A 21512-nucleotide genomic window follows, 5' to 3' on the forward strand; every position below is an offset into this window, starting at 1 on the left:
AAAAAAAAAGAGGCATTCATGTTTGTAGTTGTAGTAACTGTTGGTGGAAAGCTGTTGGCATTGTTAACACTGGTACAAGATCTTACTTATGAAGAGTTGTATTTGCTCCAACCCATTCAGTGACTGCTCAGTCAGCGAGGTACTTGTGAGCATTTCTCGTCATTCATGTACGAACAACCGTTTACAGAAGAGGTTACCAGAAGATGATGACAGAAGATATCACCTAACAAATATGTGGATCAAAGCACCACAGGGTCTCCGTTTTGTCCACAGCTTTCCGACAACACACTCTGGTAACTGACTAAAAGCTAACCACAAGCATGCATCATATCAACTGAAACCACACATGCAGCAAAAAGAATAACAACAGCAACCAAATCTATGCAGATGGCACTAATAGGTGGTCAGCTTGTTAAAGAGATCAAGACAAAATCAGGCAAGTCCATGTGTTTCACAAACAAAAAAGAAACTGTGCAACATTCCGCAGGGGGAAGAGATACAACGAAGCTGAAGCTTCAAGGCAGAGCACAGGAAAGTTTGCATAATATTACCTTTTGAGGAAAAATTTTCTTCTGACACAAACTTACAAAATACTTTCTGACATCCTTTCCACCATCTCTCACTCCCCCCCACCCCCAATTAAAAAAAAAAAAAAAAAAAAAAAAAAAAAATCCACCAGCTTATTCATGCACTGCAGTCAGTCTCAAATACACATATATCAAATGCATTCCTACCAAACATATGAACTGCACTGAAACGAAAGTTATATTAGCTACAAGAATCAAATCTTTCTCTATAACAAAAAAGAAAACAAAACAAAAAAGAAAACAAACAAAAAATCCAAATCCCCCCAAATCCAATGACACCACAAAATTGAAAAAACAAAACAAATTAACGTTCATCTAAAGGATATCATTCGTCATATAATATCAACTTAAGTTCATGCTGATAAAGCAAATATACTTGATGTGGAAATCTGCCAACCCTGTGGGACAAATGACAATAGGGATGCCATGCTTACGGTAAACAAACTCATGCCTTACGATAAACAAACTCCAAGGATGGTATTCCTCCTACAAAAAGCAAGATTTAGCCATGTAACTTTTACAAGTCCATCCTTCATTCAAGTTGTCTTGTTTTTAGTCACTTCAGTTGAACCAATCAAGGGATTTAAAAATTTGGATTTCTGATCTGTGCTGTTTTCTGCACTGATCAGCTAGCGAGTTATATAAGTATATATATGTAATGAAAACGGTTTTTGAAGAGGGTCAGTAAAATGCAAGATATCCTCTAAACATATATGTATTTTGCCAACCAAAAAAACGAAATCAACTCCTCCCCCAAACAAAACACTAAAAAAACAGAGGACCCCCCCCCCCCCAAGAAAAAAAAGAGGAAAAATCAATCACCTACCAATCAACATTTTTACATTCTTATAAAAAATAAAATGTTGTTGTCCCCCCTCAAATATATTTCCAGAAAGGGGACATTGGAAAATGCCCATCTTTTCTGAAGATCTGGTTCAACATTCATCATTCACTGCCACACAAGTGAAAACTGACTTGGTACCATACCGCTAGGCAGTGCACTGCCCTTCGGGCACATCATAATTATCTAACCTGCACAGTCAGTCCTTTCGCCACTGTGGAGAACACGGTCTGTTTTCTTAAGGATGATGACGATGATGATGACAGATCATAGTTGAATAAAAGAGCTAACATCCCACACATTACCATGTATCACGTATGTGGCATTTCAGTCAACATGCATACTAACACATTCAAAGTAATCAACCAATAGGAAACACAGAAAGTGAAGTCTTTTGTATGTTTCCATACAAAAATGAATGCATGTAGATGATTAAGAACACAACTAAAACAATGAAAACTCGGCAAATGAGCAGCATTATTTAGATGTAGCCTCCCAACCCAACATAATGGAAAACATTTTCAAATACAAAAACGCTACATGACAATGTGCTTTATCAATCACTACTATTTCCCTCATATTATTTCACTCTCCAGTCATTATCTTTCACACACTACAGACCATAACCATTAGCTTTCTTCTTAGCACCAGATGCTAGTGAGAGGGTTAATTCTGTCTGCTGGTCTTGATCAACATTAAAGCAGGGGGAAAAGGAAAGGGAAATAGTAGATGGGTTGGGAAAATTAAAATCAAAATCAAATCAAACCAAGTTGCTTACAGCCCAGTTGACCACAAAAAAGCCATAGTTCAATTAGTTGGGAGCAATGGGGGACAGGTATGATTCATAAGTGAGGAAGGGGTTGAAAAGAAATGTTCTGATCATCAGAGCCAAGCCCTGGAGACTGACTCACAGTGCTGATTGCACCTGTCAACAATACCCAGAGAACAAGCAAAACAAGAAAAGGCCACAGTAACAGAAACACACACACACACAAACACACACAACTACAGCCGAAAAGAGAGAATATGGAGTCAGTCATCTCACAGACATCACTACACTGTCCTCAAAGTTTACACCATTCTCACACACAATGTCAAGGAGGTATCCACACAGTTTGTAAGTGAAACATGGATACACCAGGCAAGTGCACTGCCTTGTTTTCATGATGCTACCACCATGATGCTTCCCACAAACTAAGACAAGAACTGCCTATGACAAATGCTGGAAGATACATGATCTGTCCATTCTACTGATGGGGACTGCATACAGGTATCTGACATGCAATCCTGCTATCCTCCAGCCCCTCTACATCCACACACAAAGTGGGAACAGAGACTCCACAAAACAATCTCTGACATGCACAAGGTGTCAGGTAGGAGCTCCATACCACAATCTGTGATACATACAAGATACCTGTGCTCTTGCCTCCTGCAAGCTGAAACCCTCTACCCCCTCCTCTCAGCACAACAGTGTGCTGTGCATGTCACCTGACACAGGGATAGTAAATTGTGTCCGAACTCCCCTGGCACAGGACAAGAGATGACTGCACCATCCATGCAGCCAGAGCTGGGAATCTTCCACTGAGCCACAATCACAGCCGTGTCTCAAGTTGGAAAGGTCTGGACTGCACATGCCCCCAGCCAAGCACACTGGAGCTCAAACCTGCACTACTTCTCTGTGCTGATGACCCTGTTAGCCAGCAAGTCTCCAGCACCATTTGGGGAGAAAGGTTACAGATTAAAGGTCCCATAGCCTTTTATGCCCAAAGCAGATAGTGAATTCATCTGCTGGATTTACCTTCCTTGAAAATCAAATCAAATCAGGTATCTATTCACAACTGGGTGGAGTGAGGAAAACTGGAGTAAAGTGCCTTTCATAAGGACATAACACCATGCCGAAACATGGCCTCAAACCTTATCACCGGCAAACATCTGCTCTGGATGTCCAGCACCTGACCAATCTGCCACGGTGCCTCCACTGAATAGGAAAGTCCGCAAATAATCTACAACTATCGTGTGGCTCGAAATTCAAGAAAAGATGCAGAGGACTGCAACACGAAAGATGTAGCCTGTCATACATGTGTGGTTGATGACAGCTGTCTGTATTTTCCTATCAGTATGACTGACAGCCTGGTTCAGGATTTGAAGGAACTGAATGGTGTGTATGCACACAGGACTGAACTGGACACTCAGACTGACAGTCCTGCATTGACAGTTTTCGTCACCTCTTGGTCGAAATTGATGGTCCGTGGTTGATACATTCTGATGCGCATCTTGCCATCCAAACAGGTGTACCGTCGCATGAAAAACAGCCATCACATGTACAAGTTCATGTAGAGATGCTTGACGCCACTCCCTCTTATAACCTCCCCCCCCCCCAACCTCTCTCCCTACCCCTACAGTTGTAAAGAAAGGGAAAAATAACAACAGATCAGACACAACACAAACATCACCTAAAAAATACTCCCACCAGGTGAAAAAAGATATTACAGAATCTAAAAATGTTATAGAAAAAAAAGTTGGGAAATCTAAGGACATGGACTGTAACAAAGCTGGAGAGGACAGAACTTCAAAGACACTCCATGAAGCATCTTAAAGATGACAGTCAACTGATCATTCTTCTCAAATGTTAACAAACGTTAAATATACTGTAACCATTTTCGTGTTTTTAATGTTTTTTTTGTAGGAAATGCCAGATAATGAATATCAGTTACTGAGGGGCAGAAATGCTCAAGACAAACAACAAGCAGTAAAAAAGAAAGCTTTGGCAGAAAAATCCAAACTCAAAAGAATGAAACCTGAATTTGTCTGGAGACTGAAATTTCTAATTTCATAAGCAAGAAATACACAAAGACTAAAAGAAAGACAAAACCACTTGGGAACAAACTGACAAGAACCCCTAATCATTTCGCTATCGGGACATAATAAAACTAAGTTTTCAAACAAATGTAATCAACCGATGGACTGATCAAGAAAAAAGGTAAAAGGTAGGACCCAACCACAAAAACAAAAGAAAAAAAGAAAAGAAAAAGCAAGTGTGTTGTAACCTCCCCTTGCTGGTTGCATATTCAAAACTGTAAACAACTCAAAAAGGATGCAAGAGAGTGGAGCACAAAGCAATAAGCAGAACACAAGACCTTCTGCACAAAAGTATACACCAATCAAAACCCATACCATGTCATTACATCAGCTGCCCATCCACACCACACACACACATGTGTATATCTCTATATATATCTCACCTCCCACTCTCTCCACACACAGCGTTTTGCCTCAACCATACAGGGTGTAGTTATGTAGTCGCAACAATGAAATCAATGTCCCCTCCCTCCCTTAACTTTCTGATCCTTACGACCAAGAACAGTTTTGTGGCCTGAGTGTCCCCCTGACTGTGTGTGTGTGTGGAGGCTGGCCAACACTGAACGAGGAAGGATGATGACTGTGGACACATCAGCCTGGACCTCAGCTCATCAAGTCAGTGAGCAGATGGGTGGAGCATGGACGAGGACCAAGGAGGAAGAAGACGATGACAGCATGATGAAGGAGAGGAGAGGAGAGAAGGGGTGACATGGGGGGGACGGGGTTAAGGATGTGACCAACGTCATACAGGTGTACTTCGTCCTGACTCGCCGTCACCTGAAAAAAAAAATGAAAAGAAAAAAAGTATTATTCCTCCCTTGTGACATCCTGAGTTGGGTTATCCAATGTCCCTATGATACTACTACTACTACTGCTACTAAATGTATGTATAGGGTGCTGAATCTTGTGTGGAGGTGTCTCAGAGCTTTCACACAAGATATTTACATGCATGCATAAACTACGGGATGAAAGACAAAACTGAAATGTCTGTACATGAACAAGGCAAAAGGAAATTTTGTACAAGATAACTTTCTAATCTCAAAAAAAGAAACTGCATCAGGTGCAGCAAAACACTGCAGGAAAATCAGCCCACACATACAAGAAAACAACCTAAAACATTACTTGATTAAACAGGAGCAATAAACATGGAAGTTTTTCCAAATTCACATATTCACTTTAAACATTCTAATCAATAATCATTACATCGTATTATATATATATATTAATATGCTGAAAGACATGAATGTTAACATTGTGCATATCCCACTGCACAATCATCTGAGCCATTAAGAAACAGTGAATAGCAATTTTTTTCTTCACCCGAAGACACTTACGAGAGAGAGAGAGAGAGAGAGAGAGAGAGAGAGTAATCCAGACAGTGGTTTTTAGCTGCAATTTGGGGATCATTGCACAATCAGCAGTGAGGCTGGTCATGTGACTGACAAAACTTTGCAAATGACAACTGCCTTGCAAGGTGTATGAAGCAATTTCTGAGCAAGTGTAGATATATTCTGATGCATTGAAAAAAAAAAAAAAAAAAAAAAAAATTTTTTTTGTTTTTGCGTTGTGTAAAGCAAAATGCTGTTGAGCAAGTCAACAGGACATACACTGCAGAAATTTTGGTGATTGTGTTACCAGCCCGACTACTGATTATGTGATGACCCTTGAACTGTGGCCAAAACGACAGTCTCAAGTGAAAAGCTCACAGAAGGACAAAAATGCATAAAGGACAACATGACACAAACATCGCAAGCAGCATGAGATAAAAAACAACAACAAAAACAAAACCAAAAAAAAAACCACCAAAAAAACCAAAAAACCCAGAGATCTCTGACCTTGCCGGACTTTGGAGAGGGGTCCCCACACACGCACGGTGCCGTCATCAGAGGCGGAGACCAGCATGCTGGGCAGCTTGGGGTTCCAGTGCACGCAGTTCACCGTGTGGGAGTGGCCCTCCAGCATCACCACAGGCATGTCCCGCTTGCAGTTCCAAATGTACACCTTGTGGTCTGCACAACACCACCACATTGCAAACCAGCTGCCGTGTGCTTTTATGTCTTAAACCACACTGCAAACACAAACCTTACTAGCTGCAATGCGTTTTAATAATGAACCATACTGCACACAAACCTTACTAACTGGCATAGATATTAATTTATAAACCATACTACACACACAAACCTTAGCAGCTGCCATGCGTTTTAATGTCATAAACCATACTACTCACACAAACTTTACTAGCTGCTATGCGTTTTTATGTTATAAACCATACTGCACACACATACCTTACTAGCTGCAATGTGTTTTTATGTCATAAACCATACTGCACACACAAACCTTACCAGCTGCCATGTGTTTTAATGTCATAAACCATACTGCACACACATACCTTACTAGCTGCCATGTGTTTTAATGTCATAAACCATACTGCACACACATCTTACTGGCTGCATTGCGTTTTTATGCCATAAACCATACTGTACACACAAAACTTTGTGATTAAACTAGCTGCCATGTGTTTTATTGTCGCACACCACACTGCATACACATCCCTTTGTGACCCACTTTCAATCTATACTCCTAGATATCTACATCTGGACCACAATACACATTTCAATGGTGGAAGACAATTTATGATCATATCATATTAACATCTTGTTTCTGTATTGGGAGGTAACATGAGACCAACAACAACAAAAATCTTCTTTTGCATGAATTTTTAACATCTTATGTCCACAACGAAGCTGTTTCCACAAATTCTAGCCAAGAAAACAATATGTTCACTTCTGTTCACTTCAGACAAACTTGCCAGCTGAATCATTTTGAGCACTGGACTTTCAATCCATAGGAACTGTAGTTAAGTCCCAGTCACAGTGCAGAGTAAGGTAAGGGTGGGAAGAATATTTTCAGTCTACAAGGTCAACAAATGTGCTGATGTGCTTGGGGTTTAACCTCCTTTGCAAGTCTTCACATGTAGAAGATCAAGTGTGCACACTGAGATCCATGCCAGCATTTGGTGGGTGATGGTGGCACAAACCAACCAATCCTGCCTGCAGCATGTAAAAACTGTGTTTTTTGCTGTGGACTCTTTTGTCACCCAACAGTATGTTCATGCACATACTATTTCGCTCCACTTCATGACACTGACTGATAAAAACCAAAGTGGAATCCATTCAATGGGGTGTCTGGTTAACTCAGTCATCACAGCACTGTGTTAACTTTTAAAATGATTGTTGTGTTGTCCTTTAAAAGTTCAAATCACACACACACACACAAAACCCCCAATGAAAATGGCATTAGTGCTGTCCATCGAACACATTCTGGTGCTGTCAGTGTTGTGTCAGATAGGTCCCTACTGTCCTGGGATGGTTTATCATCCGAGGCTGGGTAACCTGGAGGTAGGGGGTGAAGACGATTGACTGGAATGTAACTGACCCACCCACCTTCACTGCCACTGGCAACAAAGTCCTGGTTGAGACCCCCGAAGCAGGAGAAGATGGTGTAGTAGCCCTGAGTGACCCCCTGGAACTTGCGCACCAACACACGGTCCTTCAGGTCCCACAGGTGAACTCCCTGCACAACCCTGCCTCACTTCAGTTTCAGTTCGTTTCCCAAGGAAGCATCACTGCATTCTGACAAATCCATGTATGCTACACAACATCTGCTAGGCAATTAGCAAGACAGCAGCATAACCCAACATGCTAGTCAGGCTTTCAGTGCATACATATATATTTGTGTACCAATCAGAGTAGACAACACAGGATTACACTTCTGTTGCAATGGGTTCTTTTTCATAAAGCTCAACCTTGCTTTATCGTCTCATCCAAATGACTAGATGATCAATTTGATTTTCCAGTCAATCTGTCCTCATGTCAAACCTCAGTCACTAATGTATGTATGCTGATGCTGGGTCTAGCATTGTCCCCACATAAAATTTCAATCACTACCGTACACTGGTGCTGGGTTTGTCTACATATATTTTGTGCAGTCATGGTATGCTTGCAAGAGTGCTAGGCCTTTTAGCTGCAGACTGCATCAATTCCTTCCTTCCTTAAAGTCTTTGTAAACATCCCTGTAAAGAATCGACGGTCTTTGCACAATGAGATTTCAAGTTAAAAAGAACTGGCACTGTTCAAACAAAAACTGCACACTGGACCAAGAGAGAGAGAGAGAATAGTTTACTTGTAGAGGCTTCTGGCCCATTACAATGGGGTGAAAAAATGCACAAAATGATAGATACTATCACGTTCGCTTCATGTTGGCAATACAGCTTTGCTTTAAGTCTAGTGCTTTATACACAAATATTGCTTGTCTTTTAGTCAGATGTTCATTCATGTTTGACATTAGAAAAGCAGACCTGAATAATGACAGCTGACGACAGAATTTATTAGGTATCAATTCATCTTGAAGAGTTTTATAATTGGGGCAATCAAAAGAAAGTGGATTTCAGATTCGATACAGTTTTTGCAAAAAGGACAGTTATGACTGCCCTCATCTGTTGTCACATTAAAGTTTATGAAGCGTGAATGTTTGGCATTTGGCAAAGATATGCACATACAGACAACTTGTAATTAAACTGTGAGTAAACATAGTAGAATTTGTATTCATTGAGAACTGTATGCCAGTCTTGGGTAAAACAATCAATAAGTTGTCTAAATTCGGTAATAAATACTAAAACAGTCTTATGTTACCAACCCTTTGTGCTTCCCATACAATTCCAAAACAAAATTTAAAAAGAACATTTCATACTTTACAGGCCAAAGTTGTCTAGTTCAGATAGAGAGAGAGCAACCAACAGTGAGAGTAATGGTATCTATATTCAAAAAACCGCGAGATATGCATTATTATTTAAAAAAAAGAAAGAAAAAAAAGAGAGATAAGTTGTGTATATCTCACCTGAGTGGCTACATTCAACAAAGCTAATCTCCCTTCATCATTTACTGTGAAAGACATGATAGGATGCTCTTCTTGTAATCTGCAACACAGTCCAGGATTTGCAATGAATAACACATCCTAACATACACAGACACATACTTAACCTCCAAACATCAACAGAAAGAGTGGTCAGTGACGACTGTATCACCACAGAACACAACCATCAGGGTTCACAAACATGTGACCAAACAAATTCAACACCTTTTCCAGACCAGACTGGAAACTTGCCATACGAAACACAAAGCCAAACAGACTAAAAAATCTGTCTGTTACACCTCAGATTTGTGGTCAATTTTCCCTATTTAATTTTTTTTTTATCATTAGTTTGTTAAAAAAAAGAAAAAAGAAAAAAAAAGCATTATGCTGAATAGTAATGGTCGTGGGTTTTATTGAAATTCCAAGACGCTTTCCAGCCCTGGAAACAGCTCTCATTTTCCAGACATTCATAGCTCTGTACGAACCCTGAACCATGCAGAATAAAACAAGCAAGAGAGGTTCTTTTGTATACTCCCCAATTTGGCTAGCATATTTACCCTGTCAAACTGGTACAAGCTATAGCCAGTAGCTTAGTGGCCCAATTCTATGGCTAATACAGAACTGAGATGGACCCCCAGGCCCAGATCTGGCTCAACCAATCAGCACTAACTGTTCCCTTCACTACTGAACACTTCTGCTATTTTATTCATTCTAAGTCCAACAATGATCTGAAAGACACTCAGGTTTATGTTGACACCATCCCCCAGAACCGCCATGTACAAAGTACTGATGATATCCTTCCCACTGCACAGTTCCAGATGGTATACAAAATAACATTACTAACACAAAACATATCCATAAGCGTTTTATAGAGTAGCATAAATTCAATCCAATAAAAAAGAAAAAAAAAATTCAACCAGTAACAAACACAAAAGAGAGCAGTAGAGCAGTAGCTGTGCGAAAATGCACCAGAGTAGGATGCAAGTGCCTACAGGTTCTAGTCCCAAATGCTGACTGGAATTTTTACTCTCCCTCCATTAGACTGTGAGTGGTGGTCAGATTGCTAGTCTTTCAGAAGAGACAAAATTTGTGGTTACGTGTGCAGCATGCACTTACTGCACATAAAAGAACCAATGGCAACAAAAGGGCTGTCCCTGGCAAAATTCTGCAGAAAAACAAACTTTGATGGTAAAACAAATACACTTGCACACAGAAAGAAAAAGGAAGTGCTAAAGTGTGCAATGCACTTTCTTCAATGACAGCAACTGAATTTCACATAGAAAATTCTGGTGGGGCAAAAAGTACAACATAATACAAAGGGATGATACCTATGACCATTTTCTTTGTGAAAAAAATCTAAATATCCTGTTATTCTCATTCTGAATGATACAAAGAAACAAAACACTCGCTCACAAAAAATCAAAACACTGAAATGACTTAAAAAGGAAATTTTCTATCTAAAATTACGTTTAAATAACATACTTACCGTGACCCAACTAGTGCAGACTCCGGCAGTTTATTTTCATCTGGACTCATTGCTATCACTCAAACATGCACATGGCCAGCTACTCACATTGGAACGTCAGTCATGTTCTCAAAGTTGTATCCCCTGATGCGATGATGTGTGTCGGCTGCCAGTACCAAGCTGCTGTCAGGCGCACACACAAGGCACTGCACACGGACCCCCTCCCAGCTGTCTTGCATTGTTCCGTCGATATCCTGAACAACACGTGGATATTCAGCACCCTGTTATCTACACCACCTTGTTCATCCCATAAACAATTAGCGAAAAAGTTTGCTCTGTCCACTGACACCAAATAAAATATCATTTGTAACTGGCTAGGTAACAATTTTTTAATATTTTTTTTAAAGGAAATCAAACAAACAAAAAATCAAGTTAAAAAAAAAAAGTATGTACTTCTGCAGTGATGGTTCATCTTGCACAAGAGTGCATGACACAGGAATCAGCCCCCACATGCTGCCCACAACTGGACAGCATAAAGCTTTTTGTTTTGAATGCAAAGAACACCAGCCACCATTCAACTGAACCTCATCCTCTTCCCTGGTTTCTGGGTCCCAAAGAAAATTCACAGGTGAACACTGGAGTAGAAGTCAAATGCCTGATTCTGCCACGGTGCCTCCATCACCCCCACAACCCCTGTTTTTGTTTTTTTCTTCTTTATTAACCTTTAAAGAATACTCACACACATGTAGAACTGGCCGCGGGTGCCACCAGTTATAAACCTGCGGTTGTCTGGCTGCCAGGCTGCACTGGTCAGGCTGTCCTCAGGTGACTGGCTCACTTTCTGCCGCAGCTCACCCGTCTGCGAGGCAACCACAGTACACAAGGCAGGTAAAGCAAGGTTTCCACACATGTCCCCTTACAGGAACTCTATAAATAATACTCTTTTTTCCAGACCAGAAAGAACATTTTTCAAACCAAACACAACCTTGCTGAACTAAATGAAAAAAAAAAAAAAAAATCCTGTGCTACACCGATGTCAAAAGATGTCAATATTAAAATTTCTGTCACATTATTATTTTTTGATTGGCTGATGGATTTTTTAAAAGCATTAATTTCTAATTTCGTCTTTTTTATTTTTATATATTGGTTGATTGATTTTTAATAAATGCATTTACCTCTGTTCAAATAGCACTAGGGAAAGGTTTTTATAAAAAAAATATTCCAAGATGTTTTCCAGATGCTGGAGGTCAAAACATATTTTTTAAAGACTTTCAGTCCTGGTAATAATTCTATCATTTTTCCAAGACTATGAACCCTGTGTACGGTCTTCCCCAATGCCATGAAGACTGCCACAAGCTTTATTTTTAACAAAGACGTTAGCTGCAACTCAAATCCTTCCCTTTGCAGGCCACTGGAAAATGACATGCATCAAAACAGTTTGCCTGAGAACTGAAACTCGGACTGTGCTTTGCTCTTTCTGAAATATCAAAGCTTCACATGCTATGCAAACCTGCTTCTGTCATTAACTATCATGTAAGTACTCCTAACAATAACGCATCTATCCCTGTTCACTTAAAATGCACAAAAGCACCTGAAATGTAAATTCCAGAAAAAACACCACCAACAAAAAAACCCGCCCAAAAAACAGTACAAGGTAAATTTCTAATAAATGATAAAGAAAATCCCCTTACAATGACGTTCCATATCCAGAGCTCAGCACAGTCGTCAGGACCGCAGGCTATCACATGGGTGCTGTCTGGGCTCCAGGCAATGAAGGCCACACCGTAGGAATGGTTCTCAAATGACTTGGATATCCGAATCTCATGGGTGTCCTAAAGCAGAAGAAACAAAGTGTCCAAAGTAAACCTGCTAAACAACTAAACTTACAAAATTAAACACCGGGAAGATAAAGACAGAAATAAAACAGATAAAGACATGTGGAAGGAAAATCTACCTTAAAAAACAACAACAAAAAACGAAGAGGAAATAGAGATAAAAAGAAGAAATGGATATACCCAAAGATGTAATTTATCTTATGCCCACTGTATATGGAATCTATAAAACTTCATGCTGTTAAGGAATTGGGATTAATAACCATGAGTGATTATGCAAGTGGCCCACAGGTGATCTTTGCAAAGCTACCTCATTTCCAGCTCTGCACTATCTTAACCAACCAGTGAAAGCATTCAACAAAGCATGTCCACCCATCAGCACACAAACTGGAAATATAAACACTTCACACTGCCAATAACACTTCATTGCAATCTCTCCTAATTTTATTCATTTTCTTCTTTGTAAACAACACAGTCACAAGTTGCTGGTTGGTTTTGGACAATTAGATTAATTAGTTACTTCAGCCCCTTGACTGCTGGTGATGGATATGTCACACCATCAGTGTTAAGTGCACACACAGAAAAGTGATTACACTGGTCTCATTTCATCAAGGTTCTACAGTCAAGGGATCAGCAGCTTTCTAAGCACAGAGGCAAACAAAACACAAATATTCAATAGAACACACGAGTTAAAAAAAAAAGATGAAAAAAGACACGCACAAGAACACGCACAAAAACCCTGCTGGCTGCAACAATCAACAACATGGCAACATGCTCAGTAATTTCTCACCAGATCTACATCCCAGACAATTAGAGTTCCGTCTTTGGAGCCAGTGGCCAGTTTGGTTCCATCAGGGGAAAACTTGCAAAACCAAACTTCATCACAGTGCTCGTTCAACACTTGTGTGGTGTAGCAGGGGAACTGGTCTCTGGAACACACCAAACAGCCCATGGAAATAAATCACACAGAGAAAATTCTCTCTTTATCACACCGAGTCAGTGGCTTTCAAATTATCAGAAATTTGGGAGCAGACAGCATACTGCATAGGCAGGCTTTTAGGCAAAAGACAGACTTAACTGAAAACAGTCTCCCTCCATCCCTTTGTCAAACAGACAAAAATAAAAAGATGGAAAGGGGACATAAAAAAACAAACAAAACACCACACACAAAAAAAGCACGCCTCCCTTACACAACATTCTTCTCTTATCATGCCAACCATACTACCTCAACACAGATCTGATGCTCCGTGGTAGGCCTATGGATAAGTCATAAATCTCAACATTTAAACTGGTGGGTATGGGCATTGCCAGTGCCAAAACTAAAAAATGTGCGGCTTATTGCATGGGTCATAACAAAAACCATCCCTGTGGTTAAACATGCTTAGATACCACAAACCTCCCAAATTTAAAAAAAAAGTTTATTAGTTACATATAGGCCTTTCAAATCTTTCAAAATGCTTTACAATGTCAGTCATACACATAGCACACACGTACACCCACTGAAGAACTAGCTGTGGATCAATAGAATACAGATAAGAAATGGAGTACTTTTAGTATCCAGACACTGCTTGAAAACGACTGTTTTTACCCCTAGGCTGCCTATATGACGAGATAACTCATCAGCGCAAGCATATACGCTTTGCTGCCACAATGACGAGATAACTCGTCATCGAAATATTCTGACCTTTCCCTGGTTTGCATCGAGTTCGTTGACAAAAATGCTGGTAGCTTTAGCTTGGGGAATCTTTCTAGATTCTATTCATAGCTAGAAACCCCATCTATGTCATGAGGCAGTCTTTTATTTGAACGTTTTGGCTGGATTATTGTCGCAGTTTGCCTGGCTCCTCTCCTCGCTCGCTCAACAAAATGTCGGATCCCGTGCTCAAGACATGCGATCGTGGTTGCATGAAACCAACCAAGATTGCTTTCTTTGGCTGATGCTCAGAAAGAATTGAAGTGTAAATTCGAAGGAGAAGACAGTGATGAACTTTTGCAGGATGATTTGATAGAAAATAAAGGGAGCAATGAAGAGACTGGCCAAGACACGACTATCAGTGAGTGATGCTGATTTTACAGCCCTAGCAGCCAACAGAAAGTGACTGGATTTTTAGCAGGACACAGTGTGAGCGATTTTCTTGGCACTCAGCCAACATGATTTGATGAGAACTGGATGATGTGATGGTGTGTGAGAGGGGTGAAGAGGAGTGGGGTGGAGCCTCACATCCACATTATCACTTGGAGAGGTCACAATGCATTATGTATGTCTCTCTTTTTAATTTTTTTTTTTTTGTGGTTGTTCTAGTATAATTTGTGTATGCAGGTATTATCCATTTGTCCAGAAAATATGATATTTTAGTGCAAATTACCTAATGTTTGAAAAGAACAAGTTGAAAATGTGACAAAAAACAAAACACTGGTTTCAAGACAACAGCATGTCACTGAAAATATATAAAATGGGAAAACATCATGTGTTTTGTATTCTTCATTCATTTACCTTTCAGAAAATATATACTTTTATGGGTCTTTCTCTAATAACAAAGAGCACAGAATTTTTTGAAAATATATACCAGTTTTTGTGGAAAAAACCCTGGCAAATAGTTTTCACTTAAATCTTATTTTTCTGGCAGCAAAAGAGTTTAAGGATATGAGTGAAGGATTGGAACGCTTAATAAGATACAAGAGAGTGACTGAGACAGACTTTAAAAAGACACTGAATTCTAGGCTGATTTTTTATTTATTTATTTTTTTTTAAGGATATGAGCGAGCGCCTGAAAAGGGCAGTGAATTCCAGGTTTATTTGTTTTAATGGATACGAGTGAGGGATTGAGATAGAATTAAAAAGGCAGTGAATTTCAGGCCGATTTATTTTAAAAGATAAAAGGGACGGGAAAAGGCAGCAAATTTCAGGTCGATTTATTTTTAAAGGATACGAGTGAGGGACTCAGAAAAGGCAGTGATTGAATTCTAAGTCTGCACAACTGAAGCGCTGAAAGCTCTCCGTACTTGCTACACTGGTGGTCGTTCAGGAGGCAGATGGCGGTGGGGTCGTTGTCCAGGCAGGTGTTGTGGAAGGGGCAGCGGGCCTGCTGCTGGTCGATGGCCTGGTTCAGCAGAGTCAGCAGTCTTCTGGGCGGCAGCATCACACTGGGTGGCAGGAATGCTGCCACACACACACACACACACAGAGTATCATCACTATTCCCAGCACCCAAACAGAAACAAATCCTTACGCAAAACTGATCTCGAAATGGATAGTTTCCAACTGCAAACCCCTCCTCCCCTGATCTTTCATACTCCCACATGGTGTTAATGAAATGCAGTCTTTTTACATATTAAAGGTATAAAAGCTCAGATGGCTTACTTTGTAATTTTTCGACCAGCTTCTGTCGAGATTCCACTCCTTTGCCTTCCCAGTTGGACATCTCCCGCAGGCCTTCAGGACTGCTGGACATCATGTACCTGAAACCAACAATCTGAGATTCTGGCATTTCAGCATGACTTGTAAAGTATCGTTAAACAAATGCAAAAACCACTAATAACCAAAACAAATTTATAAAATTTCATGTTTCGTATACAGGTCAATTTGTACACAAGTTAAACCCATAAGTTAAAACCACAGTAACATACAACAATATAAGCTTGGGTGATCAGATGACATGAAGGAAATGCAAAAAATAATCAGCCACTAAGTGCATGCACTGTAGGAATGAAGACTGCTTCCACAAAAAAGGATGCTGCAAACGTAAACAGAAGGAAGGTAATACACTAAGGCAGGCTACTAACCAGTCACTTTTCATATCTCTGGGTGGAATGGTATCCCTTGAACAGGAAAGGAATTTGACTCGTGTCAAGAGTCTGCACCAGTGGGTCATATGTATGGTATGTGTAATCAAATTATGGAGAACAACTCCCTGGAGCCCTCAAGTTTTTTGATTTACCAGAAGCCCTGGAAAGCAAATAAGGAGGAGGAGGAGGAAGAAGAGGACCCCAAAACTGACTCACGTGGTGAGGGTGTGAACTCGCTCGGTGTTGTACTTGAGGGGGGTCATCTGGTGGCGCAGGCAGTTGATAGCCTCCATGGTGCGCCCATCCTCCAGGAACTCCAGGTACTTCTGCTCCAGCAGCAAGAAGCGCATCTTCTGCAAACATCAACCCAACAGATGATCACAGAACCAAGCATCAAGAGTTTCCCAAAGCACAGGGCCAGATGGAATAGAATCAGGGCTTCTGATGATGCATAAATATGCATCCCTCACACTTAGAAAATGGAAAGGACACACTGCATGTTCAGTCCCTGGGATGTCGTAAAAATTACTAGAAACAAACATATAAAAAAAATATGAAATGGGAGCTTCAGTCTGAGGTGGGATCATCTGCTCACTGTAGAGTTGTTTCCATTTACCTCTTTGTAGCCTATAAACCTAGGCAATTATGACCAGAAGTAAAACATATGAATGCCTTTTTATGTGTGTAGAAATGAAGATTTGATTTGAAATAAGTAGGTAGTCTGAGACTCCGGAGATTTACAGTAAAACAGTCCTTCGGAACCCCACTCAGAAGCCCTGAGAAATGAAACCTAAGTGTAAAAATGTAAGCAAAATATTCTAACCAGCATATGGACAATTTTGATGATCAAAAAAAAGAAAAGAAAAAACAACAACAAGATTGAATGCAAAAAGAGCTGTAAAACTTACATAAGCAGACCACTGAAACAAGTGTACCTAAATCTTACAGAGTAAAACTAATTCAAGTTGACGTTTAGAAGGAAAAAAGTCTGCAAATCTTCCTTTAAAAGCATGAAAAAAAGGGCACTTTTTGCCAAACTTTGTATAACTATACACTGACATAACTTATATATTAAAAAAAAAAAAAAATCATCAACATGTATTACACAATGTTTGTCTTTTCCCTTATTCATTTTGTTCCTTCAGACTTCAGTGCTGAATGTTTCATAACAATTAACAGTTCACTGTATATCTCCCCCACATATTAATTTGTTTAAATCCAAAATGTACAAGTGTTATGTGTGTGTTAAAGAGCCCCCCTGGAGTGAAAAAAATGCTTACTGGAAACTGTGAAAGACTATGCCACATATCATGTGAGCCGTTAAATGAAGGAAAGAACTAGAACCTGTGTTTTTTTGTAACACCCTTGCATAAATTACAAACTGTAATTAAAGCTGTCTGACCAACCCCACAACCCCTATCTAATTTTCAATACATTTCATCAATTCCTTCACATAGTAATCAAGTAAACATTGCCAATAATTTCAAATTTTATAAAAAATGAGCAAAATATGCAATAGATGAGTATACTGCTCATAGTGCTCCGGTTAATTTGGATTACCTCTTATTCTGGAAAACTGGGCTATTACAAAAATACAATTCACATGGGGCTTATTACAAAAATATAACGATGCCGTTCATGGACTTCAACACTTATGTCACTAAATATGCAAGTACAAACATCACTGTCAATCAACATGATGTATAACATTTTGTTTAAATGATTTATGTTTACAAGTACAAACATGATATTCAACAAACTGAAGGTTCAGCATGCATAACTTTGTAAGTGCAGTGAAGGGTGCGGGTAGGGTCGAATTACAGACTTTGCAATTCTTGTGCAATTTTTGTAGAATGATTTTGTTCATCTTGATTCAATTTTTTAAAATTGTTTTTTCCTTTCTGCAAGGTTTTTTTCTTCTTTCCTTCTTTCTTTTTGTTTCCATAAAAAAAAAAGAAAAAAAAAGAAAGAAAAAAAAAAAAAAAAAAGAGAATGACACTCACCACTGTACCCATAGCAGCATCCACCATGTCTTTCAGTTCAGCAATAGCGTGTTCAGCCTGTAACAATAAGATAAGAAGATAAGATAAGATAAGAATAACTTTATTATCTCCAACTGGAGAAATTTGGTCAGGTGCATTATCACAACATAGACAAGTAAACAACATGGGGACCATAACTGTAAAAGCCAACAACAGCCCCAACAAATATTATGAAGATACAAATGTAAAAAAAAAAAAAAAAATCCAGCTAGTGCAGTAAGTTATATAACATCAAATAGTTCTGGACCTAACCAAACAGCAAGTAACAAGTGCTGTTCTCTGTAAGTAGTGATAAATAGCAAATGACAACAATACTTACAGCGGTAACAAAACACTGAAAAAGCAATTTAAAAAAAAAAAAAAAAGCAAAATTTTCTTCTATAAATTAGTATAATGTAAGCATGCGGTTTGCTGATTTTGCAATTTTTAGTTTTACACTAATTACAGGTAACAGTCAAGAAATTAATACTGTTCAAATAAAACAGATGCAAACTGATGTAAAATGAAGACTATTATATTTATAAACAAAATACTTCTCAAAGAAACTTAAAGACCATTATTACTGTGTCGGAGCTTCGATTGGGTTCAGGACACCATGGGTCATTGGCCAGTCCACCACAACATGAGTAGGTCATTTCAGACCATAAAAAAACCAGCTTTTTTATGCTGAAATATAAAGCCCATATAACACTGACTGTCTGGTTGTAACAGTCTTGCAATGTCTGAATAACTGAATAGGTGACTGCCAATCGGCGACCAACTTTTCGTATGCTTATGCCTTGCATCCACGCACCAAATACCCACCATAGGTTAGAATCAGTTTGCATCATCTTTTTGGAGGCATGGTTCAAGAAGATCTTAAACATGACCATAAAAACCCACTGATTTGTGATCAGATGAGACATGGGTTGCACATGCAGCACAGTCTTTCTTCTCATTAATTCTGCAGTGTCACTTAGACACACTTGATTTGCATCTTTTGTGTGTAAAATGTCCACACATTTCTGGCTGACAACTCCATTGCGCATGGAGAGCTGATGAAGAAATACTAAAAAAAAAAAAAAAAAAAAAAAAAAATCATGTCATCTGTTGATATATGCACCTAAGTGCATTAATTTGAATTCTAAAATTTTAAGTGAAATGGTAAGCTAAATAAGTAAATTCAGAAAAAACACCCTATTGAGTCTAATTGACCTCTTCAGTGCCAGGCATTATTTTGGCTTGTGTTTCCTATTTGCCAGGCGGTTTTTGGTTGCAGAGGGTAATAATTAAAAATTCCAGCACACAAACTACTGCATGAAAGTATACATAACCAATACTTTTCTGAAAGGAAAATGAACAGACTCAATTTCTGGCAATCTGATGCTTATTTAACACACTGGTTAGCAATATATGAATAAGTGAACCATAAATTTGAGATAAATTTCACATACTTTCTGAACAGATGTTATAAATTGTAAATAAAAGCAACTGAAATGAACCTATATCATTATATGTCTTGCTTGTTGTTGGGTGTAGGTTTCGTGTCGGTCAGCAGTCACTGACGCAAACAATTTTAAAATATCCCATCGATGTGGCAGCCAGTCGGTCACTTGACTCATCATTTTTTGTGAGATCTATCATGCTAAAAGGGTTTTTGATGTTTTCTCTTTTGCAAAACAATCGCTATGGCAGTTTCTGACTTAGAAAAATATATATTACTATCATTCTTGTTGTCGCTCTGCAGTTACACATCAAGCAGACGAACACTGTGAAAAATCAAAACGTGTGCCAAGTAAATGAGGTATGTTCACACAAAGACACTGACCCTTGTGTTTTGTGAACTTTTCAACTGTGACAGAATACAGTGCCAGTTTCAGTTTATTCTTTCCGCCAGTCTCCTCAACTGAGAATGGCTTTGACATCCGCATTTAGGAGCATGCCACCAAAAGGAGCTGCCTAATGTGGAGAAAGATTGAATTAGTGTTCTGAACATCTGCATCTCTTCCAGCGTTTGTGGGCAGCTTACATGTTTACTTTGTTAATGTTATGCTTAAGCATGGTACATTCAAGTAAAATCAAGATCCAATCAAGATACACACAAGCGCACTTTTACATGCATCAACAGTTTTATTTAGTCATTTACTTACACGTACAGACATATATTACATTATCTTTTAAGTGCATTTTGAACTTTTACCTGTGTGTACGCAAGAATGGCAGGTCCATACATCATCATGCTGGCATGGTACTTTAGGAAATTTTAGAGACATTTTGCAACTGGCGATGTGGATTTCCACAAAGCAAAGTTGTTTAAAAAAAAAAAGAAAAGAAAAAAAAAGAAATTAGATTAACGCACATGACTGGTACATACTACATGTTGTAGAATGCCTTGCTTATCTGAGTCAGCATAAATCAGTGTTTCATTATTTCACAAATAGTTCAGTAATGACTATGTTGTATTTTCTGTGTCTACCATGACACATCAAATAGTAGAACAGTATCTACATACCGTCATACACACTCACACATGCACACTCTGATGCACATGCATACATGTTTACATTTGAATATAATACATGTATTAATACACACACACACACACACATATATATATATATATATTTACATTTCACACACTGAGTGTGATGGACAAAGTACAAATTCAATTCCAAATTTTGGGATGAGGGCACCAGGTCAGGTATAAGTTGTTTTTTTTCCCTGACCCATGAACTTTGAAAATGACCTACTGATGTTATGGTGGACCGGTCAAATGACCCATGGTGTCGTGAACCAAACCTAAGCTCTGACACAGTAATAATTAACACCATTAAATTATGACACAAAATGGTAAAATACGTAAAAACTGTAAAAACTAACAAAACTAAGTGCGATCTTGGAAACAATTTTGTCCACTCATTTCACTTTTCAGTTCCCATGGGTCTGACAGCAGTCATCAACATAACAGTGGTTCCTTGATCTGGCTGATGGCAGCTTTCATACAACACAAGACCAAATCCTATCACCCATAAACAGTAACAAAACACAAAACACATTACAGTGGTAGGTCAGGAAAATAGCTAACCTTTTCCCAATTGCCTTCCATGATGTATGCTCGCAGTCTAGCTGCTGATGGATGTTCCAGTGTGCATCCTGACTCAGCTATAAGTTGCTCTGCAGTTTGGCTGAAACAATGAATTGTTATGTTGG

The 21512-nt window shown here is 39.1% G+C and overlaps 1 protein-coding gene across 1 annotated transcript in view; it reads right to left on the reverse strand.

The window, feature by feature from the left end:
- Nucleotides 1–3875: 3875 nt before the first annotated feature.
- LOC143296327 (WD repeat-containing protein 26-like) overlaps nt 3876–21512 on the reverse strand; it is an 18303-nt gene continuing 666 nt past the window's right edge. Inside the window, exons 2-14 of the mRNA XM_076608194.1 lie at nt 21388–21487; nt 18285–18341; nt 16498–16634; nt 15857–15954; nt 15499–15655; nt 13286–13424; nt 12355–12495; nt 11403–11522; nt 10772–10917; nt 9184–9262; nt 7731–7860; nt 6123–6296; nt 3876–5064 (exon numbers count right to left, since the gene is read on the reverse strand). Coding sequence (XP_076464309.1) covers nt 5030–5064; nt 6123–6296; nt 7731–7860; nt 9184–9262; nt 10772–10917; nt 11403–11522; nt 12355–12495; nt 13286–13424; nt 15499–15655; nt 15857–15954; nt 16498–16634; nt 18285–18341; nt 21388–21487 — 1513 coding nt within the window. The 3' untranslated portion in view covers nt 3876–5029. The remainder of the gene's footprint in view (nt 5065–6122; nt 6297–7730; nt 7861–9183; nt 9263–10771; nt 10918–11402; nt 11523–12354; nt 12496–13285; nt 13425–15498; nt 15656–15856; nt 15955–16497; nt 16635–18284; nt 18342–21387; nt 21488–21512) is intronic.

The sequence above is a fragment of the Babylonia areolata genome, chromosome 21, assembly GCF_041734735.1.
Source record: "Babylonia areolata isolate BAREFJ2019XMU chromosome 21, ASM4173473v1, whole genome shotgun sequence".
Lineage (NCBI taxonomy): Eukaryota > Metazoa > Mollusca > Gastropoda > Neogastropoda > Buccinidae > Babylonia > Babylonia areolata.